Consider the following 21,123-nt stretch of genomic DNA (forward strand, 5'->3'; position numbering starts at 1 on the left):
GGGATTAAGATAGCTAGTCCCTTTTATAAAAAACTATTAAAGACATCCAATTAAAACATACAAATGTTAAACTTGACCTAATGATTCATTCTACCCATTTAGCAATGTTCATCACAACTGATGAAAGATGAAAGCAAGCTGTAGTACAACTGTCAGGAAAATGTTAGTAGTTATATGCTCACCACATGGAATGATCCAGATTTATTCTATTTCTAATCAGCAGAATACAGATATGTTCAGCAGTATCAAATAAGAAAAATGCCTGTGAGAGAACTTAACCTTCAGCTAGTTTTGTTCCTCAGAAAGGGGGCTAGTACTTGGACTAAAAATGAAAGCCTGTGCGCGCGCGCACACACACACACACACACACACACACACACACACACACACACACACTCTGAATAATCTCTTTGCTTGCCAAAGTGAGGGTTTCTTTCTTGTTCTAAAAGTATTGATAATTAGTGACAAACAGAGATGGATGGTCTGAGATATAGGTGAGCAGCAGATATCACAACCTTACACATTGTATTTGATGCACACACATGTGCACAAAATGGTTCAAATGCAAGACTGGAAAGCATAAACACAGAAGATTTTCTTAACAAAAAGAGTTCACAAATGGAAGAACTACAAATCTGTAGAGAAATATTACACAGCTTGGTCCTCCTAAAAAAGATAATAAATGCTAAGTTAACCACATACACAAACTATAAAAATTAACTACACCACAAACACAAGCTGTTGCAGACTTTTAATCAAATGGCAGTATGGATTAGCACACACATCTGAATAAACTCTGGAATTCTTACTTTATTCATCAGGATGGCTTCTCAAGACTCATTCTTCTGAGCTGCAGGGGTGAGCAGTTATAACTTCTCTGCAACTGGTAACATACTATGATTTTGAATCTGCCCTAAACCAACATTTATGAAGAAATGAAAAATTTGGAATAAGTACTGACTGCCTATGTTCCCCTTGTGAATTATGCCTTGTCTCTTGCAAAAGTGGCTGTCCTGTATGGTTTTCTACTATATCCATTGATTCTGAGAGCAGTAACTGCCTAGAACCCATATCAGTGTCCTTTTTGCTTTCTGACAGCAATAAACATTTGCTTTGTCTACTGATTCTGTTACTAAGGACATCTGACTGATTAGTCATGCTACTCTCACCCTCATCAACTTCAGATGTAAGTGATTGTCCAGTCTGTTTGCTATTTTGGCTTCTTTCTCTATGCTCAGCCCCTGCAGCCTCCATCTGAGCCACAAAGCCTGTAGAAGAACAAATCTATGCATTAGCACTTACTGCACATATGGCAGTCACAAGAAGAGCAAGAGAACTAATGGCATTCTTTATTTTAAATGATTACTTCCATATTTTTAGGTGCATTAACTGCACAAAAATGTATCTGCAAACATATGAAATGAGGTGCAGCCTAAGTAATAAAGATAAAGTTATTATGCAACAATATTTTGTGACAAAAGGGTAACAAAACCTTTGTTACATTTAAAATTAGGTTGAAACTAACCAATATTTTTAAGAATTTTTTGTTCCAAAGGAGATTTTATAGTTTTAATAACTTCTTGCTTTGCACTTTCACGATTCAGTTACACATAATTGTCCATTACATTTTCATAATATTCCAATAACCTTAGCAATAGGAAAATTTCCTTAATTTTTTGATTTGTAAGAAGCTTTCAGGTGGTTCTCTAAGTTGCTTTCTGCTCAGTGTTGACAACTGGTTAGTTGAGTCTTCTATGCTGGTTGAAAGATCACACAACTGTTTTTAGTTGAAGAACTACTGCTGAATATAATAATTAGTGTTTCAGCTATTCATAACAATTCATGTTGTGATGTCCAATTAATATGACATCATTGGGAGATCCTGTTAAAATCAATTTCTACATGATGTGATTCAATGTACTTATGACAGTTACGATGAAACTGAGGAAATGTGCCAATTTAATATGAAATTAATCAGCTAATTAACAATATTTCTTGATAAAGTTACACAAAGTTTGCTACAGCCAGTCCCAAGCCTGGCTGAGAGAGAAGGAGGACAGGAATAACACTTCATTAAAAAACTACGTTCACCTGGCCTGGGTGATGGTACTTGTCAGGTCCCCTTGCCAGGGTGGTGATGAAGACCTCAACAGTAATGAAGGTGGATATGCAGATCAGAGGTATGGCAGAACTGGCAGAAGAGGCAGCCCTGCTTTTGGGGATAATATAAAAGCTCAGTATGTGCTGGACCCCTTAGTGGAAACTGAAATTCAGCACCCAGTGTCTATTCTCCAGGTTAGGGGTGGCTGCAAAAGGTGTCTGTACTAAGGTTAAGGGCAGCCTTAACTGAGCTCTGGGGCTTACAATCTGTTTTAACTCTGAGGAGTGGGCTATGCTCTACTTCCCAACTATCTTCAACTTAAGGCATGATGAAAACACACGCAGAATGTACGACTCACACAAAAATACCTGCCTGGAATGCTAAACATCAATACACTTCTGACTGGACAACATTGTAAAAAACCAGAACACCTGTATACGGCACTACAAGAGACCAGATACCTGGATAAGAATCCATTTCATTCAGAAGAGTTTATAAAAGGTAAACCTGTGATAAAAATAAGTCTAACATACTGATCCTGGGGACAGCCTTGTAGTCAAAAGGAACAAGACTGAATCGAACATCAGTTTCACCTCCCCATCGAGAGGATCTCGCTCTTGTCCATTCAATCTGCAAATAAAGCTCACACTTTTATCAATGCACAAGAGAAACCCTGAAAAGGTAGATGACTTCTGGGAAACTCTTGAGGATGCAACTTCCAAAATCCCTCAACATCATGTAAAAATCTTGCTTGGAGATTTCAATGCTCAGCTGGGCAGAGAAAATAAGTATGGAACAGTTGTGGGAAACAACCTGAAACATAGAAGAACAATTAGAATTGTTGAAAGCCTTATTGCTTTTTGCAGATAATTCAACCTGAAACTAATGTCCAAGACTTGGGTCTCTCCCAACACGACACTTGGGAGTGCCAGATCGACTGAGTCGCTATAACAAACCGAATCATAAGGAAATCCTGAACATCACAGTGAGAAAAAGTGACAACATCAAATCAGACCACTACCTTTCAGAGATCAAAGTAAGATTCCAGCCAAACAGACCCATATCGAGAACAAGCAGGAAGCCCAAAATCAGTATAGAGACACTGAAGCAGAACCAAGATAGATACCGTGAAAACCTTTCTGACATCGATATAAATGGCTGAGAAGAGATCAGAGAATACTTGATCACAGCATCCAAAAGTTTGGGAAACCCTCCAAGAAAAAGGAAGCCCAGGTGATGGAATGAAAAATGTGATGAAGCACTTGATTGAAGAGTAAAATCCTGGAAGAGGTGGAATCCCAACAAAACTGAGAAAAAATGGGAAGAATTCAGGAGTGAAAGGAAAGAAGCAGTTAAGATCATAAAACAGCTGAAAAGAGAGGACATGACACATCTAGGGTGGAAAAACTGGATGAACAGTTTATAAATAACAATATCAAGGTGTTTTTATCGAACCATAATAGGGGAGCTCCAGGGTATCAACTGCCAAATCTCTGCTTTAAATGTACAAATGGTAGTATAGTTACTAGCAACAAAGAAAACTGTGAGCTCTTGGTGAACGATTTTAATGTGTCGGTAAACTGCAAAGAACCTTTGGAGAGACAGGATGCCACGAAACTAATTCATGAGAATCCAGATTCTAAACCGACAAGTCTGGAAGAGGTCAAACAGATAATCAAAGAGCTCAAAGATAACAAAGCATTAGCGGAAGATGGCATGTGGCAGAAATGTCAAAAGTCAGAGAAGAGATCACTGCAGAAAAAATCCATCACCTTATAGAAGAAATATGGAACACGGGACAGACCCCAAATGACTGGAAATATGTGCTATACACCCACCTCATAAAAAAGGTAATTGAACGGATCCAAATAATTACACCACTTTCAACCACTTATAAGATACTCTCTGAAGCTCTGCTGAGCAGAGTTGAAGAATAGGCTGATCACCTCACTGGAATATACCAAGCTGGTTTCCAGAAAGGAAGATCGTGTGCCAAACAGATATTCAACATAAAATGCACTCTGTGCACAAGAGCTGTGTGGAACCAGAAAATTGTGGTGATCTTTGTAAACTTTAAAAATGCATGCAACTCGACAGGTAGACAAACATTATTTAGTACCCTGGAACAGTCTGGGGGAAAAAAATTAGAGAAGTCTCTGAACAAACACTGATAGGAACCATCTCCAAAGTCAAGTTCTTTGGAGAAATTTCTGAAAATTTCTGATCTGTTTGAAAGCCTAGCATGGGTCAGAGGGGATGGATTACACCAATCCTCTCTCACATCATACTAGAGAAAATAGTGAAAACTTGGAAAGAGGCTCTGAATTTGAAAGGAATAAGAGGAATATGCCTTGGGAGGGAATAACAGAACCTGGACATCAAGTGTTTAGCTTTTGCCGATGGCCTTGCCCTCTTAGCCAACAACCAAGAAGTTGTTCGAAACATGCTTGAGTCTTCCTGAAATCGCAGAACAAATGGGTCTTGAAATCCCCTATGAAAAGATAGAATATACAGAACACAGGAACTGAAGTGAGAGATGCATGGAAGTAAATCATAGGAAGATTAAAGAGGACAGAGAAGTTTAAATACCTGGAGGAATGGATCCAGGAAGAGCCAGGAAACTAGACCTGGCCTACAAGCTAACACAGAACAAGTACAACAAACAGGCATTACCCTACAAGGCCACAATCATACACTATAACTCAGTAGTACAACCTAGTACAACCTGAAGGATTGTATGCTTTGGAGTGTATTATTTCAAATAAGAAAGGGGAGCTACAAGAACTTGAAAAGAAAAAAAAGGAAGATTCTGAGAAAAATACTCGGACCACAGAAAACTACTGGTGGGAATTGGAAAATGAGGAAAAACAAGGAACTCTACATACACTGAAAAGATCACAGACACAATGAGGAAACAGAAGTTGAAGTTTTATGGGCAACTACTAAGAATAGATGAAATGCAGACTGACCAAAAGTGCCTTCACCCACATCAGGGGGTTAAGGACCACATGTAAATGGCTAGATGAGGTAAAGAGGGATGCTGCGGAACTTGGAATTACGCCGCAGTTAGTGGACAATAGAAGACAGTTCAGAAGCAAAGATAATGGTATAAAATCATTTCAAGACAAACCACCAAACAAGAGGCCCAAACGGATAATTTCCAAGGAGTAAAGAAAAAATAAAATAAAATAAAATAAAATATAGACGTTCTGTAAGCAGAAGTTCTTTGTGGTCCATAGTTGGCCAAGGTCAGAAATTAAAAAAAAAAGTTAAAGCCTTCTAAAAGGCTGCTACACACAAATTTATGCTTTCAAAGCCTAAGCTGTTCAGTCATTTAAGAGCAGCATATTAGGTCAATTACAGGGCACCAGCGTACTGTCAATGCTAATGAGAGTTTATTTGTTTTGGCTATGAAACTACATTTAGTGAACTGAGTCATCAACAGGCCTGATTTAAAATCTAGGAGGAAGAAAACAATCACTCTAAGGAATTTTTATACCACATTACATTTAGTGTGTTTATGCCAAGAGAGACAAACAAGAGTTTATCAATTTATTCTGTGAACATTTGGACTTAATGATTTTTAGCCATAATACAAGACATATCCCTCTCCTTAGCATTTTGTATCCTGCTGCTAGAGACAAAATCAAGAGCTATGGAGACAGTTTTTTTGTATTGTCTAATTTCTAATTCTTCAAAAAGAGAAAAATTTAACACTATCTGGACTAAATAATTAAAACAGTGGGCTATGAAAAGTTAGGTATAAGAATATCCCTTAAACCACAACTATAATCGCAAAAACCCATCGTCACAAAAGGATACAAACACCAGCCACCTTGCACTTTTTGGCAGAAGTTTTAAGTTTTTATTTGTAGTTTAAAATGTCACATTCTTTGGAAGCACACGCTACAAAGTTATACTGCTGTTGGCATAACTGTTAACACAAGTTGTGTAGTTTGCCCACACAGCAAAGCCAGACATACACATTTAGTGACATCTGAAGGACAGTTGTGAAGAAGTAAAGAAATATTGCACCTGAAAACATTTTTTGGTAAACAATTAGTGCAGATGGAAGTAATTAAGGAAGACTACAGTTTAAAGTCACACTGACAAAAAGGTCGTTACACATGGAGCACTAGCTAGGATAGGACAAAGATAGAGAGGGGCACTGGCTATGAAATTTCTTAAAGAAACCATCCTGGCAATTGCATTAACTGATTTAGGGAAACCAGAATACCTAATCTGGATAACCAAGCAGGGATTTGACCTTGCTCATCCAGAATGCAAGCCCAATGTGCTAACAACTGCACCATTCTGTTTATTTATTTAGAGAAGTTGATTCGTGACTATGAACATGAAACTCATACTAAATGTTCTTGGAATAGAAAAGATTGGAAAACATAGCTGCAAACGGAAATGCAGCAATATGAAAAAACAACTTAAGTATAAAACACCATAACAAGTAAGTTCCCAGCTTTTGGAAAAGGATGGCTAATGGTAGTGAACTGTAGATCAGGAAAGGCTAATTCGATGAAAATTTACATTAAATTGAGAAAGGCGTAAGTAACCAACAGATAAGACATTACACAAGAAACTCATTTATCTGGCTCTCATTAACCTGGATTTCCAGTTTATCTGGATTTTTTTTTTTTTTTTTTTGCTTCCTTTTCCATTTGTTTTAACACAAAAATGTGCAGCATGCAGCAAGCTTCCAGATATGTTACTAGAGTCTGTGTGAATCTATCCCTTACAGCGTTAAAAAGCTGTACCAGTATTATTCTTCTGTTCCCATGTTTTGAGTGTATGTGTGAGTGAAATGGCGTTGAAGCAAAAGAAACTGGTTGTGTTTAAGGACAAAAAGTTGTAAGCAGTACACAGAGCAGACAAGGGGAAACTGCTGAAAAACGTAGTAGCAGAATGTGGTACAGGGATATCACTTGTGTCAGAATGGAAGAAGAACTGAAAAGAAACTGACTATTCTGCTCCGAAAGATGACTCAAGGCAGTTTGCCGAATTGTAGTAAAATAAAGAAAGCCAGAAATGAAACACTGGATGAAGCATTAGTTGTTTGGTTCAGTGGGAAAGAGAGACCATGGTGTTCTGATATTGGGTCAAATCCTGACAGAAAAGGCACTAAACTTAAGCAGCAACCTATCCAATGATGATCCTAACTACACACCCAAACAATATTAGTTGGAAAGCTCATCATGGCATACCCCAGCTTTCGGTGAAAGTTTTTTACGAAATACAACGGCTGTAGAAAATTTCATAAAAGAATTTTAAAATGTTATTTCCTCCAAAAACTTAACTACACACCAGATTTAAAATGCGGATGAATCTGGACTTTTTTATCGGATGCTACCCAGTAAGATGTTGGCTTCCACATTAGAGTAGAGATGTAACAATAGAGTTAAAGTTATGGTTTGTAGAAATGCAACCAGAATACACAAATTCCATTGCTGTTGATAGGAAAATCAAAACATCTTCATGCATTGAAACATGGTCATCAGTCCTGTTTTTCAACTGTCTAAAAATCATAAAGATATGCAGGGATGAACAGTGGCATTTTAAAAAACTGGTATAATGATGATTTTGTGCCAAGTGTGAGAAAATAATGGTTATTGGCAATGCACTGTCGTACCAGGGAGTGGAGCAGGTTGTCAGTGGTGACATCAGTGTGAAGTTCTTCCCTCTTAACATAATGCTCCTTCTACAACCCAAGGATCAAGGTGTACTGGAATGCATCAAATGGGTATACAGAAGACTGCTACTGTGTAAATTAATTCAAGAAGGGAAGAAGTTGGTGTGTTTTGTGTATTGAAATTGGTAAATATCAAATATATGAATTTTATGGTTGCATCTTCTTGGGATTACGTTACTGAACTATTGATTCTGAAGTCATGGAAAAGAGTATGGCCTGGTATTTGTGATTCAACTGCTGAAATTTGTGAAGTCTGCAACATTCCTGAATTTATTTAAATGTTACCACACATTCCTGGTTGTTTGGATGCAAGAAATAGTTGCAGAATGGCAGCGATGTTGGTTACAGCATGATGACTGATGACGAATTGCTGCCTTTTGTACTACAGAGAAGGGCAGTGTTGATGAGGTGGACAACAAAAGCACCTTTTCAGGGAAAGAAATAACTCCTCATGGGGATGCAGTGGCATAAATGGTAAAATTAGTAGGTAACCTAGAATGGACAATAACTCCAGCCGATCTGATGTTAGTGAATGGCTTATAGGATCTTGTTGCTCTCAAACACCACACAAGCTTAGAACACAAGAATTTTACACACTATAGCTGTAAATAAACTAGAGCAGACTACAGTAAATATAGAGTTCAAATGTCAATGAAGCTCTTCTTGTTAGTGGCAAAATAATGGGTTTGTATATTGTCGTACATATCAGTTTTGCATTTAGTAGAATATTTCCAGAAATCTGGATATCTGTTAATCCAAATTTCATCTGGTCCCACCTAGTTCAGATAGAATGAGATTCTTGTATATGCAGAAACTAATAGAAGACTTCTAACAGAGCATAAATTTCATGACATGAAAATGATGATTAAAAACAGAAAACAAAGACATGAAGTATAAAGTATAAGAAAACAGACAAAAACATGATGAGAAAGAAATGAAAAAAATGAGTTGAAGTAATTATAAAACTGACAGAGGAAAGTTATACGATTGTCCGATTGTCTTCTCTTCAGCAAATTTATCTATGAAGTCTAGTACAAAGACTGCTATCACTTTACTCCAGAGGAAAGTCTGTAGACACTTTAGAAGTGGTATATTCAATGTTTGGTGCATGATTAATAGATGTTAATGGTAAGCCTAGGTGTCTAGATTACAGGGAGCCTTTGATGGCACTTAATGGCCTAGTATTCTCAGATCATTAAAATAATTTCTGTCTTCTACCAACTTATACAACTCAGTTAAAATTTATATCTAAAAAGAAAGATGATGAAACTTACCAAACAAAAGTGCTGGCAGGTCGATAGACACACAAACAAACACAAACATACACACAAAATTCTAGCTTTCGCAACCAATGGTTGCCTCGTCAGGAAAGAGGGAAGGAGAAGGAAAGACAAAAGGATATGGGTTTTAAGGGAGAGGGTAAGGAGTCATTCCAATCCCGGGAGCGGAAAGACTTACCTTAGGGGGAAAAAAGGACAGGTTACACTCGCACACACACACATATCCATCCACACATACACAGACACAAGCAGACATTTGTAAAGGCAAAGAGTTTGGGCAGAGATGTCAGTCGGGGCGGATGTACAGAGGCAAAGATGAAGTTGAAAGACAGGTGAGGTATGAGCGGCGGCAAATTGAAATTAGAAATTAGCGGAGATTGAGGCCTGGCGGATAGCGAGAAGAAAGGATATGCTGAAGGGCAAGTTCCCATCTCCGGAGTTCTGACAGGTTGGTGTTAGTGGGAAGTATCCAGATAACCCGGACAGTGTAACACTGTGCCAAGATGTGCTGGCCGTGCACCAAGGCATGTTTAGCCACAGGGTGATCCTCATTACCAACAAACACTGTCTGCCTGTGTCCATTCATGCGAATGGACAGTTTGTTGCTGGTCATTCCCACATAGAACGCTTCACAGTGTAGGCAGGTCAGTTGGTAAATCACGTGGGTGCTTTCACACGTGGCTCTGCCTTTGATCGTGTACACCTTCCGGGTTACAGGACTGGAATAGGTGGTGGTGGGAGGGTGCATGGGACAGGTTTTACACCGGGGGCGGTTACAGGGGTAGGAGCCAGAGGGTAGGGAAGGTGGTTTGGGGATTTCATAGGGATGAACTAAGAGGTTGCGAAGGTTAGGTGGACGGCGGAAAGACACTCTTGGTGGAGTGGGGAGGATTTCATGAAGGATGGATCTCATTTCAGGGCAGGATTTGAGGAAGTCGTATCCCTGCTGGAGAGCCACATTCAGAATCTGATCCAGTCCCGGAAAGTATCCTGTCACAAGTGGGGCACTTTTGGGGTTCTTCTGTGGAAGGTTCCGGGTTTGAGGAGATGAGGATGTGGCTCTGGTTATTTGCTTCTGTACCAGGTCGGGAGGGTAGTTACGGGATGCAAAAACTGTTTTCAGGTTGTTGGTGTAATGGTTCAAGGATTCTGGACTGGAGCAGATTCGTTTGCCACGAAGACCTAGGCTGTAGGGAAGGGACCGTTTGATGTGGAATGGGTGGCAGCTGTCATAATGGAGGTACTGTTGCTTGTTGGTGGGTTTAATGTGGACGGACGTGTGAAGCTGGCCATTGGACAGGTGGAGGTCAACGTCAAGGAAAGTGGCATGGGATTTGGAGTAGGACCAGGTGAATCTGATGGAACCAAAGGAGTTAAGGTTGGAGAGGAAATTCTGGAGTTCTTCTTCACTGTGAGTCCAGATCACGAAAATGTCATCAATAAATCTGTACCAAACTTCGGGTTGGCAGGCCTGGGTAACCAGGAAGGCTTCCTCTAAGCGACCCATGAATAGGTTGGCATACGAGGGGGCCATCCTGGTACCCATGGCTGTTCCCTTTAATTGTTGGTATGTCTGGCCTTCAAAAGTGAAGAAGTTGTGGGTCAGGATGAAGCTGGCTAAGGTAATGAGGAAAGAGGTTTTAGGTAGGGCGGCAGGTGATCGGCGTGAAAGGAAATGCTCCATCGCAGCGAGGCCCTGGACATGCGGAATATTTGTGTATAAGGAAGTGGCATCAATGGTTACAAGGATGGTTTCCGGGGGTAACAGACTGGGTAGGGATTCCAGGCGTTTGAGAAAGTGGTTGGTGTCTTTGATGAAGGATGGGAGACTGCATGTAATGGGTTGAAGGTGTTGATCTACGTAGGCAGAGATGCGTTCGGTGGGGGCTTGGTAACCAGCTACAATGGGACGGCCGGGATGATTGGGTTTGTGAATTTTGGGAAGAAGGTAGAAGGTAGGGGTGCGGGGTGTTGGTGGGGTCAGGAGGTTGATGGAGTCGGGTGAAAGGTTTTGTAGGGGGCCTAAGGTTCTGAGGATTCCTTGAAGCTCCGCATGGACATCAGGAATGGGATTGCCTTGGCAAACTTTGTAAGTAGTGTTGTCTGAAAGCTGATGCAGTCCCTCAGCCACATACTCCCGACGATCAAGTACCACAGTTGTGGAACCCTTGTCCGCCGGAAGAATGACGATGGATCGGTCAGCCTTCAGATCACGGATAGCCTGGGCTTCAGCAGTGGTGATGTTGGGAGTAGGATTAAGGTTTTTTAAGAAGGATTGAGAGGCAAGGCTGGAAGTCAGAAATTCCTGGAAGGTTAGGAGAGGGTGATTTTGAGGAAGAGGAGGTGGGTCCCGCTGTGACGGAGGACGGAACTGTTCCAGGCATGGTTCAATTTGGATAGTGTCTTGGGGAGTTGGATCCTTAGGAGTAGGATTAGGATCATTTTTCTTCGTGGCAAAGTGATATTTCCAGCAGAGAGTACGGGTGTAGGACAGTAAATCTTTGACGAGGGCTGTTTGGTTAAATCTGGGAGTGGGGCTGAAGGTGAGGCCTTTGGATAGGACAGAGGTTTCGGATTGGGAGAGAGGTTTGGAGGAAAGGTTAACTACTGAATTGGGGTGTTGTGGTTCCAGATTGCGTTGATTGGAATTTTGAGGTTTTGGAGGGAGTGGAGCTGGAAGTGGGAGATTGAGTAGATGGGAGAGACTGGGTTTGTGTGCAATGAGAGGAGGTTGAGGTTTGCTGGAAAGGTTGTGAAGGGTGAGTGAGTTGCCTTTCCGGAGGTGGGAAACCAGGAGATTGGATAGTTTTTTAAGGTGGAGGGTGGCATGCTGTTCTAATTTGCGGTTGGCCTGTAGGAGGATGCTCTGAACAACAGGTGTGGATGTGGGAGAGGAAAGATTGAGGATTTTTATAAAGGATAGGAGTTGATGGGCGTGTTGATTGGCTGAGTGGATGTGTAGGTGAAGGATTAGGTGGGTGAGGGCAATGGATTGTTTGGTTTGGAACTGGTATAGGGACTGATGGAAAGAAGAGTTGCAGCCAGAGATGGGAACTTTAAGTGTGAGGCCTTTGGGGGTGATGCCAAATGTCAGACAAGCCTTTTTTCCCCCTAAGGTAAGTCTTTCCGCTCCCGGGATTGGAATGACTCCTTACCCTCTCCCTTAAAACCCATATCCTTTTGTCTTTCCTTCTCCTTCCCTCTTTCCTGACGAGGCAACCATTGGTTGCGAAAGCTAGAATTTTGTGTGTATGTTTGTGTTTGTTTGTGTGTCTATCGACCTGCCAGCGCTTTTGTTTGGTAAGTTTCATCATCTTTCTTTTTAGATATATTTTTCCCACGTGGAATGTTTCCCTCTATTATATTCAGTTAAAATTTATATTTATGAGTGGCTTTTTTGTCTGCCAACAATATCAAGACTGACAGGAAATCAACCTAAGGATGGCTCCATGGTTCTTGTTGTGGGACAGGATTCTAGAACATATTTTATATCTGCTTCCTCAAATTACACAAGACAAACTATTGCTTTTGCTGATGATTTGGTAATATTCCAAAAGGAAACAGTGCCTCACAGAAATGCAAAATTTGCAAAATGAGCCAAAAATGAAAAAATTCATTTCGATGAGCAAAAGTCCTCTTACTAACAAGAAAAAGAACAGAACATAAGTCTGTACCTTCTTGAACAATACTGAAATGATGCAAGTTGACTTACTAAAATTACTTGGAATAATTGTTAATGATAACTTTAGGTTCAACAATCACATACAGCATGTCACAGACCATTGTACAGAATAAATACACGTTATCAAAACAGGTCAGATTTAACAGGGAACTTGGCGCCAAGAGTTTACAAATAATCTACAGGAGTGTTATTAAGGATCTTATCATACACATCTCCATTATGGATTAACACTTTAATTAGACAGTCCAACTGCAATAAGTAGAAACGAGTACAACGATTAAGTAATATCAAGATTATCAAAGCCTACAAAATAGTATAAAATTAAACACTATGTATTTAGTCAGGTATAGCACCAACAATAATCAAACTAAAAAAAAAATTCCAATTGAATACAGTTGGAAAAATTAAGAAGAAAGAAAAGTTGGGATGCTGTTCACCATAAAAACTGACTTCATATGGCTCCTATAGTTCTTCTTAACAAAAGTATTAACAAGCAAAGTACTCACTGACAGTATACTACTGTAGAAGGAACAGGAGCAGGAGTAGCAATTCTCACCTACAAAATGTCAGTCTCAATAACAAAATGTAAACAGAGCCATGAATACTCAATGAGACAAAACACTTTGTTAATGTAAAGGTTCTTGGCAAGCTTAACACATTAGACAGCTTAAAAAACAGCAGTAATAAGACAGAGTGAAGCAACATTATATTCTTGGAGGAATCCAAACCAACACAACAGTCTATTTGAACAAGCATGAAATAAGACTTGAATGTTGCAAAAGAATAATTAGTTTAGAGACTTTACATGGAATGAAGCTCACACATGCATTTATCTACAGAAATGAATTGGCAGACCAGCTGACCAAAGAGGCATGCGGCTCACACAACACAAATTCCATGAAACACAGCTCTGGAAGAATAGGGGGCAACAGAAACAAAAGGAATGATTACAAAATAACATTTTTCAAAAGTGCATGAAAGACAAGTTTAAATTATGAACATCTCATAGCAATGCAATGGGACACAGACAACTTAATGTTACTATCATTGATTCAGAATAACCAATGATGCAATGGTACTGAAGACAATCAAACTGTGGATCAAAATAGCATAGTACAGCAAATACTTGAAACAACGAACAAAAGAAAAGCTTAAGTTGAAAACTGGCCAGTTAGCAAGAGTGAAGTGGTACAACTGTTTTCAAAAATACACTCCTGGAAATGGAAAAAAGAACACATTGACACCGGTGTGTCAGACCCACCATACTTGCTCCGGACACTGCGAGAGGGCTGTACAAGCAATGATCACACGCACGGCACAGCGGACACACCAGGAACCGCGGTGTTCGCCGTCGAATGGCGCTAGCTGCGCAGCATTTGTGCACCGCCGCCGTCAGTGTCAGCCAGTTTGCCGTGGCGTACGGAGCTCCATCACAGTCTTTAACACTGGTAGCATGCCGTGACAGCGTGGACGTGAACCGTATGTGCAGTTGACGGACTTTGAGCGAGGGCGTATAGTGGGCATGCGGGAGGCCGGGTGGACGTACCGCCGAATTGCTCAACACGTGGGGCGTGAGGTCTCCACAGTACATCGATGTTGTCGCCAGTGGTCGGCGGAAGGTGCACGTGCCCGTCGACCTGGGACCGGACCGCAGCGACGCACGGATGCACGCCAAGACCGTAGGATCCTACGCAGTGCCGTAGGGGACCGTACCGCCACTTCCCAGCAAATTAGGGACACTGTTGCTCCTGGGGTATCGGCGAGGACCATTCGCAACCGTCTCCATGAAGCTGGGCTACGGTCCCGCACACCGTTAGGCCGTCTTCCGCTCACGCCCCAACATCGTGCAGCCCGCCTCCAGTGGTGTCGCGACAGACGTGAATGGAGGGACGAATGGAGACGTGTCGTCTTCAGCGATGAGAGTCGCTTCTGCCTTGGTGCCAATGATGGTCGTATGCGTGTTTGGCGCCGTGCAGGTGAGCGCCACAATCAGGACTGCATACGACCGAGGCACACAGGGCCAACACCCGGCATCATGGTGTGGGGAGCGATCTCCTACACTGGCCGTACACTACTGGTGATCGTCGAGGGGACACTGAATAGTGCACGGTACATCCAAACCGTCATCGAACCCATCGTTCTACCATTCCTAGACCGGCAAGGGAACTTGCTGTTACAACAGGACAATGCACGTCCGCATGTATCCCGTGCCACCCAACGTGCTCTAGAAGGTGTAAGTCAACTACCCTGGCCAGCAAGATCTCCGGATCTGTCCCCCATTGAGCATGTTTGGGACTGGATGAAGCGTCGTCTCACGCGGTCTGCACGTCCAGCACGAACGCTGGTCCAACTGAGGCGCCAGGTGGAAATGGCATGGCAAGCCGTTCCACAGGACTACATCCAGTATCTCTACGATCGTCTCCATGGGAGAATATCAGCCTGCATTGCTGTGAAAGGTGGATATACACTGTACTAGTGCCGACATTGTGCATGCTCTGTTGCCTGTGTCTATGTGCCTGTGATTCTGTCAGTGTGATCATGTGATGTATCTGACCCCAGGAATGTGTCAATAAAGTTTCCCCTTCCTGGGGCAATGAATTCACGGTGTTCTTATTTCAATTTCCAGGAGTGTACATATGTAATTACATAATTCAATGGAATTTCCAAAAGTTTGAATCTGAATCAATCACCAGTTGCAGCACAAAATCTGAACTAATTTTAAAGTTTAAGAGAAACAATGAAAGACTCAAAACGTCTGTTCTGTATCTACAACAATGATTCTAATTAATGAACCACCAGTAGTATTCCTTTATAAAATAGAGTATATTAATGAAATTTAGAAAGATGCAATTTTCAACAGCTCATGATATCGACATTAAAAAGAACAGTGAACTATAATTACTAAGAACAGGGACACAAGATCAGCGCATTACACAGAAATTGCGAGAATAGCTCTGTAAATTTAAACAAGAGTTGATGAAACCCAAGAACGCAAATCTGATCACTTGTTCTGTATAGCCAAATGCACTCAAAGTGAATGAATATTCATTTGTAACTACATCAAATACATAGAAAACAAACAAATGTAAAGATACTTACATGACTCAGTGAAACTGACAGATCAATGTTTATCATTAAATATCCTAAAGGATGTGGTATAATTTGGTCAGCTTTCAGTCATCCTAGCTGATCAGCAATATGCATATCAATGTCGAAATACCAGACCACGCAACTGTGTTTATTATTGTCAAGAACAGCTCTTGAGCTGCACACTGTATAAAGAAGATATGGTGTAACATGCCACCAACATTGTGGTAATTACTGGTGAATCACTAGCTCAGTCAAGGAGAATATGGAAAGGAGTTGGCAATGCCTTGATTTTCACCTTAACTTACTTAGGTAAATTGGGAAAACCTGAATCAGGGTCAGTGGATGGAGATTTGAACCCTTTGCTATCTAGATATAAGTCCAGTCTTTTAATGCTAAGTAACTTCACTTGGTATGGGAGCAGTTAACTAATTTAGATGGAATTTTCTACTTTGGAAGAACAGTTCAAAGACCTATCAGGTAAAACACTGTTTTCATAGCGCCATCAAATAAACACTTAATAACTGACCCAAAAAGTCTTCTCAATATGCAATGTCACTAACAGCTGACAATTATCTTAGCTGAGTCAAGGCATCATTCTGCAGCAAGACAACGCCTTGACTCGGCTGATAACCTGAGAAAACTTCATCATCGAGATTCACTGTGAAAGCCTGCATTTCCATATAGACAACTATCTTACTGAGTAAGAGTGATGAGCATCGCAAACAAAGACCACAGAATTTTTTTATTTCCCTCAGATGCAATCAACAATTGGCAACAATGACACACACACTTTTCCTGTTATTACGATACTTACTCTCTTTCTAAACCTCAATGCTGAAATGGATTACGTATCTGACTTGTACCAGATATTAATATATATATTGAGTCTGAATTTTTCTCCTTTCAGATACTTAAGACCATTACCTCACGTAAATTCATGAAAGCTTGCCCTTCTGTCAAAAACTTCCATTAACATATATGCACATTTAGTTATTCTGTTTTAACATCCATTATACACCTCGAAAAATGTTCATCATCACTCATTTCGACTCCTGACAATCCTCTCTCTTGTTCATATGGACAGACTCCACCGTCAACTTCCTCAACAGGAAGGTAGAACATGGTTCTCTTTGTATAGGAGACTGAAAGGGCAATCCACATCCTTAAAAAGCATAGAATAATAATAAGAAATGTAAGCGTCAATGTAGAAGAGAAAAAACTGAAATGTTTCCTTAGCTGTTGATCCATTTTTGTCCATAAAAAAATAATGATAATGACAAAAAGAAAACCTATATGTGCAAGTGTAAAGTTACGTACTTCACACCTGACAGAAAAGAGATGCTCAACTGAATCATTAATAAATCAAGAAATTTATCTATTCATCTGGTCCCAGGATTGAATGAGTAATATTTTGTTACAAACAAGTTTTGTATCACACATCCACACAACAGCACTTCTGTCTACACAATATTTTCGGTGGTTTCATCTTATGTGCTAGAGCACTCATTCATCACAAGGCAATTCAACTGTACATGTTTTAAAATTGGCTTCTTGATTCTAAAATTCTTGAACTGCAAAAAATATTTGTTCAAGAAACTGAAAGCAAGTATTAAATTTTTCTGTCACAAGCAGAAAAACTATTTTACATGCAAGTGAAAAGTGACAGGTAACAAAAGGGGAATAGTTATTCACTTCATGGCAGAAAGAATGATAAAGATAAGAGTCTGTTTGCAGATAATTCATCAAATGTTCAGCCATGGAGTGAGAGTGTCTTTTTTCTCAGTATGAAAACCAGATTGCCCAGAATTTACAAGAAGATACTGTTCTGTGTAAACGCAGTGATTATAACCACAATTTTTACGAGTTAAATACTGTTCCAATATTTTTTGGTCTTCTTAAATAAACATGTGCAGACCTAGTTCACCTTTTAAAATTAAAAAAAAAAAGAGTTTTTAGAATTCAATAGAATTTCATATAAAATGTATAAACAGGGGCCTATCTACTACAGTGTTACAGAAAAAACTACAGCTCTGTACGTTCCAGAAGCATGTAGTTTTAAATTGAGCTTTGGTACACCCAAGAATCGAGAGAAAAGCTAAGCTATTTATCTCCCAAAATAGTTTAAATTCACATTTAGATCACTGCTGCTTCCCCACATCAAAATGTGGTCCCAAAATAAATGAGCTTTCTGAGTACGGCAGAGTTCTTAAGTCTGCCAGCACTTGCAGAGAAATTGGCAAGATAATTTGTACTAGCAAGCTATAAATGCGAGTAAATTTAAGCATTTGTATAAATGCTTGCATCCTATCTATAAATCTTTACCTGCCAGACGCAGTTCTGCAGCAGCTAATGTCACTTCCATTGCTAACTTTCCAGCTCGTATTGCATTAACTTCTATTGGGTTCCACAAAGAACACATAAAAAGTGTAAAACAAAACAAAATAGAAGCCACAGCAATAACCACATCGAGTATCTTGTCATAAGCTTCTGGCGCATCAAATACTGTTGCACACACAATTATGACGAAGAACAGCACAGAAAACACCCAGTAAATGCGGCGGGATCTTCGAAGCTGGCGAAGTGCGCTGCCACAAACTGCCACTCCCTCAGTCAGAGCAGGTATTGGATCTGGCTTTGGTTCATCTGGGGGGAAAAAAATTAAATTTATTTGTAAGCATACTCAGCAAAGAGCTGTAAAGGATGTGTGCTTGCAGCAACACAGCTCTATAGGAAACAAATTTAGCTTAAGTCTTCATGTGTGGCTCCCACTTCATTACGAGAAGAGAGGCACATGAGAGAACAAAGGCTCTGAGCACTATGGGACTTAACATCTGTGGTCATCAGTCCCCTAGAACTTAGAACTACTGAAACCTAACTAACCTAAGAACATCACACACATCCATGCCCAAGGCAGGATTCGAACCTGCGACCTTAGCGGTCACGCGGTTCCAGACTGAAGCGCCTAGAACCGCACGGCCACACCGGCCGGCTCATGAGAGAACAGAAAACTAAGGAAGAAACTTGAGAGAAGATGTGGAAGTACAACAGAGTCACAAGATGTACAATGACAGAGGGAATAGGAAATGCAGGAGACAGTTTGTCATGAGCAGCGTATTGCTTAAACGATCAAGGAGTCTTAGGAAATAATGTAACAAAAAAATTGTGATTTTGCCTTTACATCTAAAATTGCTTAAAACTGTGAAATATTTAAGTATTATGGTCCTAATATTAATCAGATTATAACTTAATACATTAATTGTAACTGGTCATGCATGTGAGATTTGCATTGGTGTGTGTGTGTGTGTGTGTGTGTGTGTGTGTGTGTGTTTTGACTATTTTCGACAAAGGCTTTACTGGCTGAAAGCTCACTTTCTTTTTGTTGTGCCTAACAACAACTAAGCATCTCTACTATATGGTGAGTAGCAACTATACTTTTCATAATATTGTTAATTATAACACAAATACACTTCAATGGAGCTGGAGCAGTTGCCCAAAAGAAAATTATTTAATTCAGTCTTAATATCCACCATGCATTACCCACAACACATTTACTATGCTGTGACAGGACCTTGAATGCTTGTGTACCCACATAGGTTACTCTTTTCAGTACTACCATGGATTGCTATGGAGATACAAATATCTTGTAACTGAGAAAGGGAAATATATCTAATAGCATGAAAGAATAACAGTCAAGTATTATAAAAATTACTGTACTGTGTTAAGGAAAGTTATTAGAAGTCCAGAAGTATGAGTATTATGTCCGAGATTAGCAACTCCGATAATAAAATTAAAACAATTTGGAATATTGTTGAAAGGGAAACAGAGCAACCAAGAGCACAGAAAGACAGTATTACCATCAAACTGAATGAAAAGTTTATTAACAAAAAGTCAGAGGTTAAAAATATTTTTAATAATGATTTTCTATATGCTGTCGAGAAAATAGGATCCAGATGTTCAATAGAAAATGTAAAGCTATATGAAATTCTACCCACCTCTCCTGAGGTTAGGAAGTCCTCAAACTGGGGACATTTCAAAAATGGGGTGCCACAAGATTCAATCTTGGGTCCCTTATTGTTCTTAATATAGAATCACATTCAGAAAAAAACAGAATACCTTGAATGACTAGAGACAGAATGTTCATATTCAGTGGACATGTACATTAGTATGGTCTGCAGGAATGATTAGGATTTCAGTCACCTTGGTTCTTCGTGTGTCCTGTTGCCTAGTAGGCGCATGGTCTGCCATGGGCCCTGATAACGTGTTCCACGCATAGTGGAATCGACACATATAAGATGCGAATGGGATCCTGTGGTATAGCCATCCATGCTGTAGCCACCTGATTCCAAAGTTCATCTGTGGTGGTTGGCATTTTGTCACAACACTGCACCTGTCATTTCACCATATCCCAGACATTTTCAACTGATGATAAGTCCGGTGATCTGTCAGTCCAGGGAAAAAGGCTACCATCATGTGACACCAAGATGACATGTGTTCATGCAGCAACATGTGGTTGTGTAATGTCTGGCTGAAAAATGGCATCTGAGGCTTTGTGCACGAATGGTATGGCTACAGGTTGCAGGATGTCATTCACATAGGTCACACTGATCATAGTGCCCTGGGCATGCACAACTGTGATTTGTGGTTGTACCCAAGAGCACCCCACATCATAAGGCCTTGAGCTGGCACCAAGTCTTGTGCCAATGCAGTCACTGTGATGCCACTCCCTCCGCCTGCGGTGAATCGAAATGTGGCCATCATTGTCAAACAAACAGAACCTGAATTCTTCTGAAAACACTACCTGATGCCATTCTTGTCACCAGTGATAATGTTCCATACACCAATGCCGTCTAGCATGTTTTTGCATATTCGTCAAAGGAAGATGGAGAAGGGAACGAAGCACACTGAACCCCTCCATAATAAATGGCAATGGACAATCACCCCTGAAAGTGTATGATGTGTTCCACTAGAGCCGAGGAGGCCACATATCTGTCCTGCAATGACATTGGATGAGACATTGATCTTCTTGGGGTGTGATCTGGCTGACGTGATCTGACCTATCTCGTCATGTTCTATGGCCTTACATGAACCATTCTGCACACACTTGTTGCACTGCTGCAACACTCTGTCCCACACAAGCAGCAATTTCCCAAATGGATGCACCACATTCTTTCATGCCAACAATGCCCCCTCTTTCAAACTCACTGATTTGATGGTACAGTTTGCTTATGCATCTGCGAGGCCTCCTGTACGTCTGCTCAGGTCACACTGC

The 21,123-nt window shown here is 40.4% G+C and overlaps 1 protein-coding gene across 1 annotated transcript in view; it reads right to left on the reverse strand.

Annotated features, from left to right (window-relative positions):
- Positions 1-357: 357 nt before the first annotated feature.
- The window catches only part of LOC126413006 (uncharacterized), a 144,386-nt gene continuing 123,620 nt past the window's right edge, over positions 358-21,123 (reverse strand). The window contains exons 13-14 of the mRNA XM_050082898.1: positions 18,177-18,497; positions 358-1,268 (exon numbers count right to left, since the gene is read on the reverse strand). Coding sequence (XP_049938855.1) covers positions 895-1,268; positions 18,177-18,497 — 695 coding nt within the window. The 3' untranslated portion in view covers positions 358-894. The remainder of the gene's footprint in view (positions 1,269-18,176; positions 18,498-21,123) is intronic.

This window comes from Schistocerca serialis, chromosome 7 (assembly GCF_023864345.2).
Source record: "Schistocerca serialis cubense isolate TAMUIC-IGC-003099 chromosome 7, iqSchSeri2.2, whole genome shotgun sequence".
Taxonomy (NCBI): domain Eukaryota; kingdom Metazoa; phylum Arthropoda; class Insecta; order Orthoptera; family Acrididae; genus Schistocerca; species Schistocerca serialis.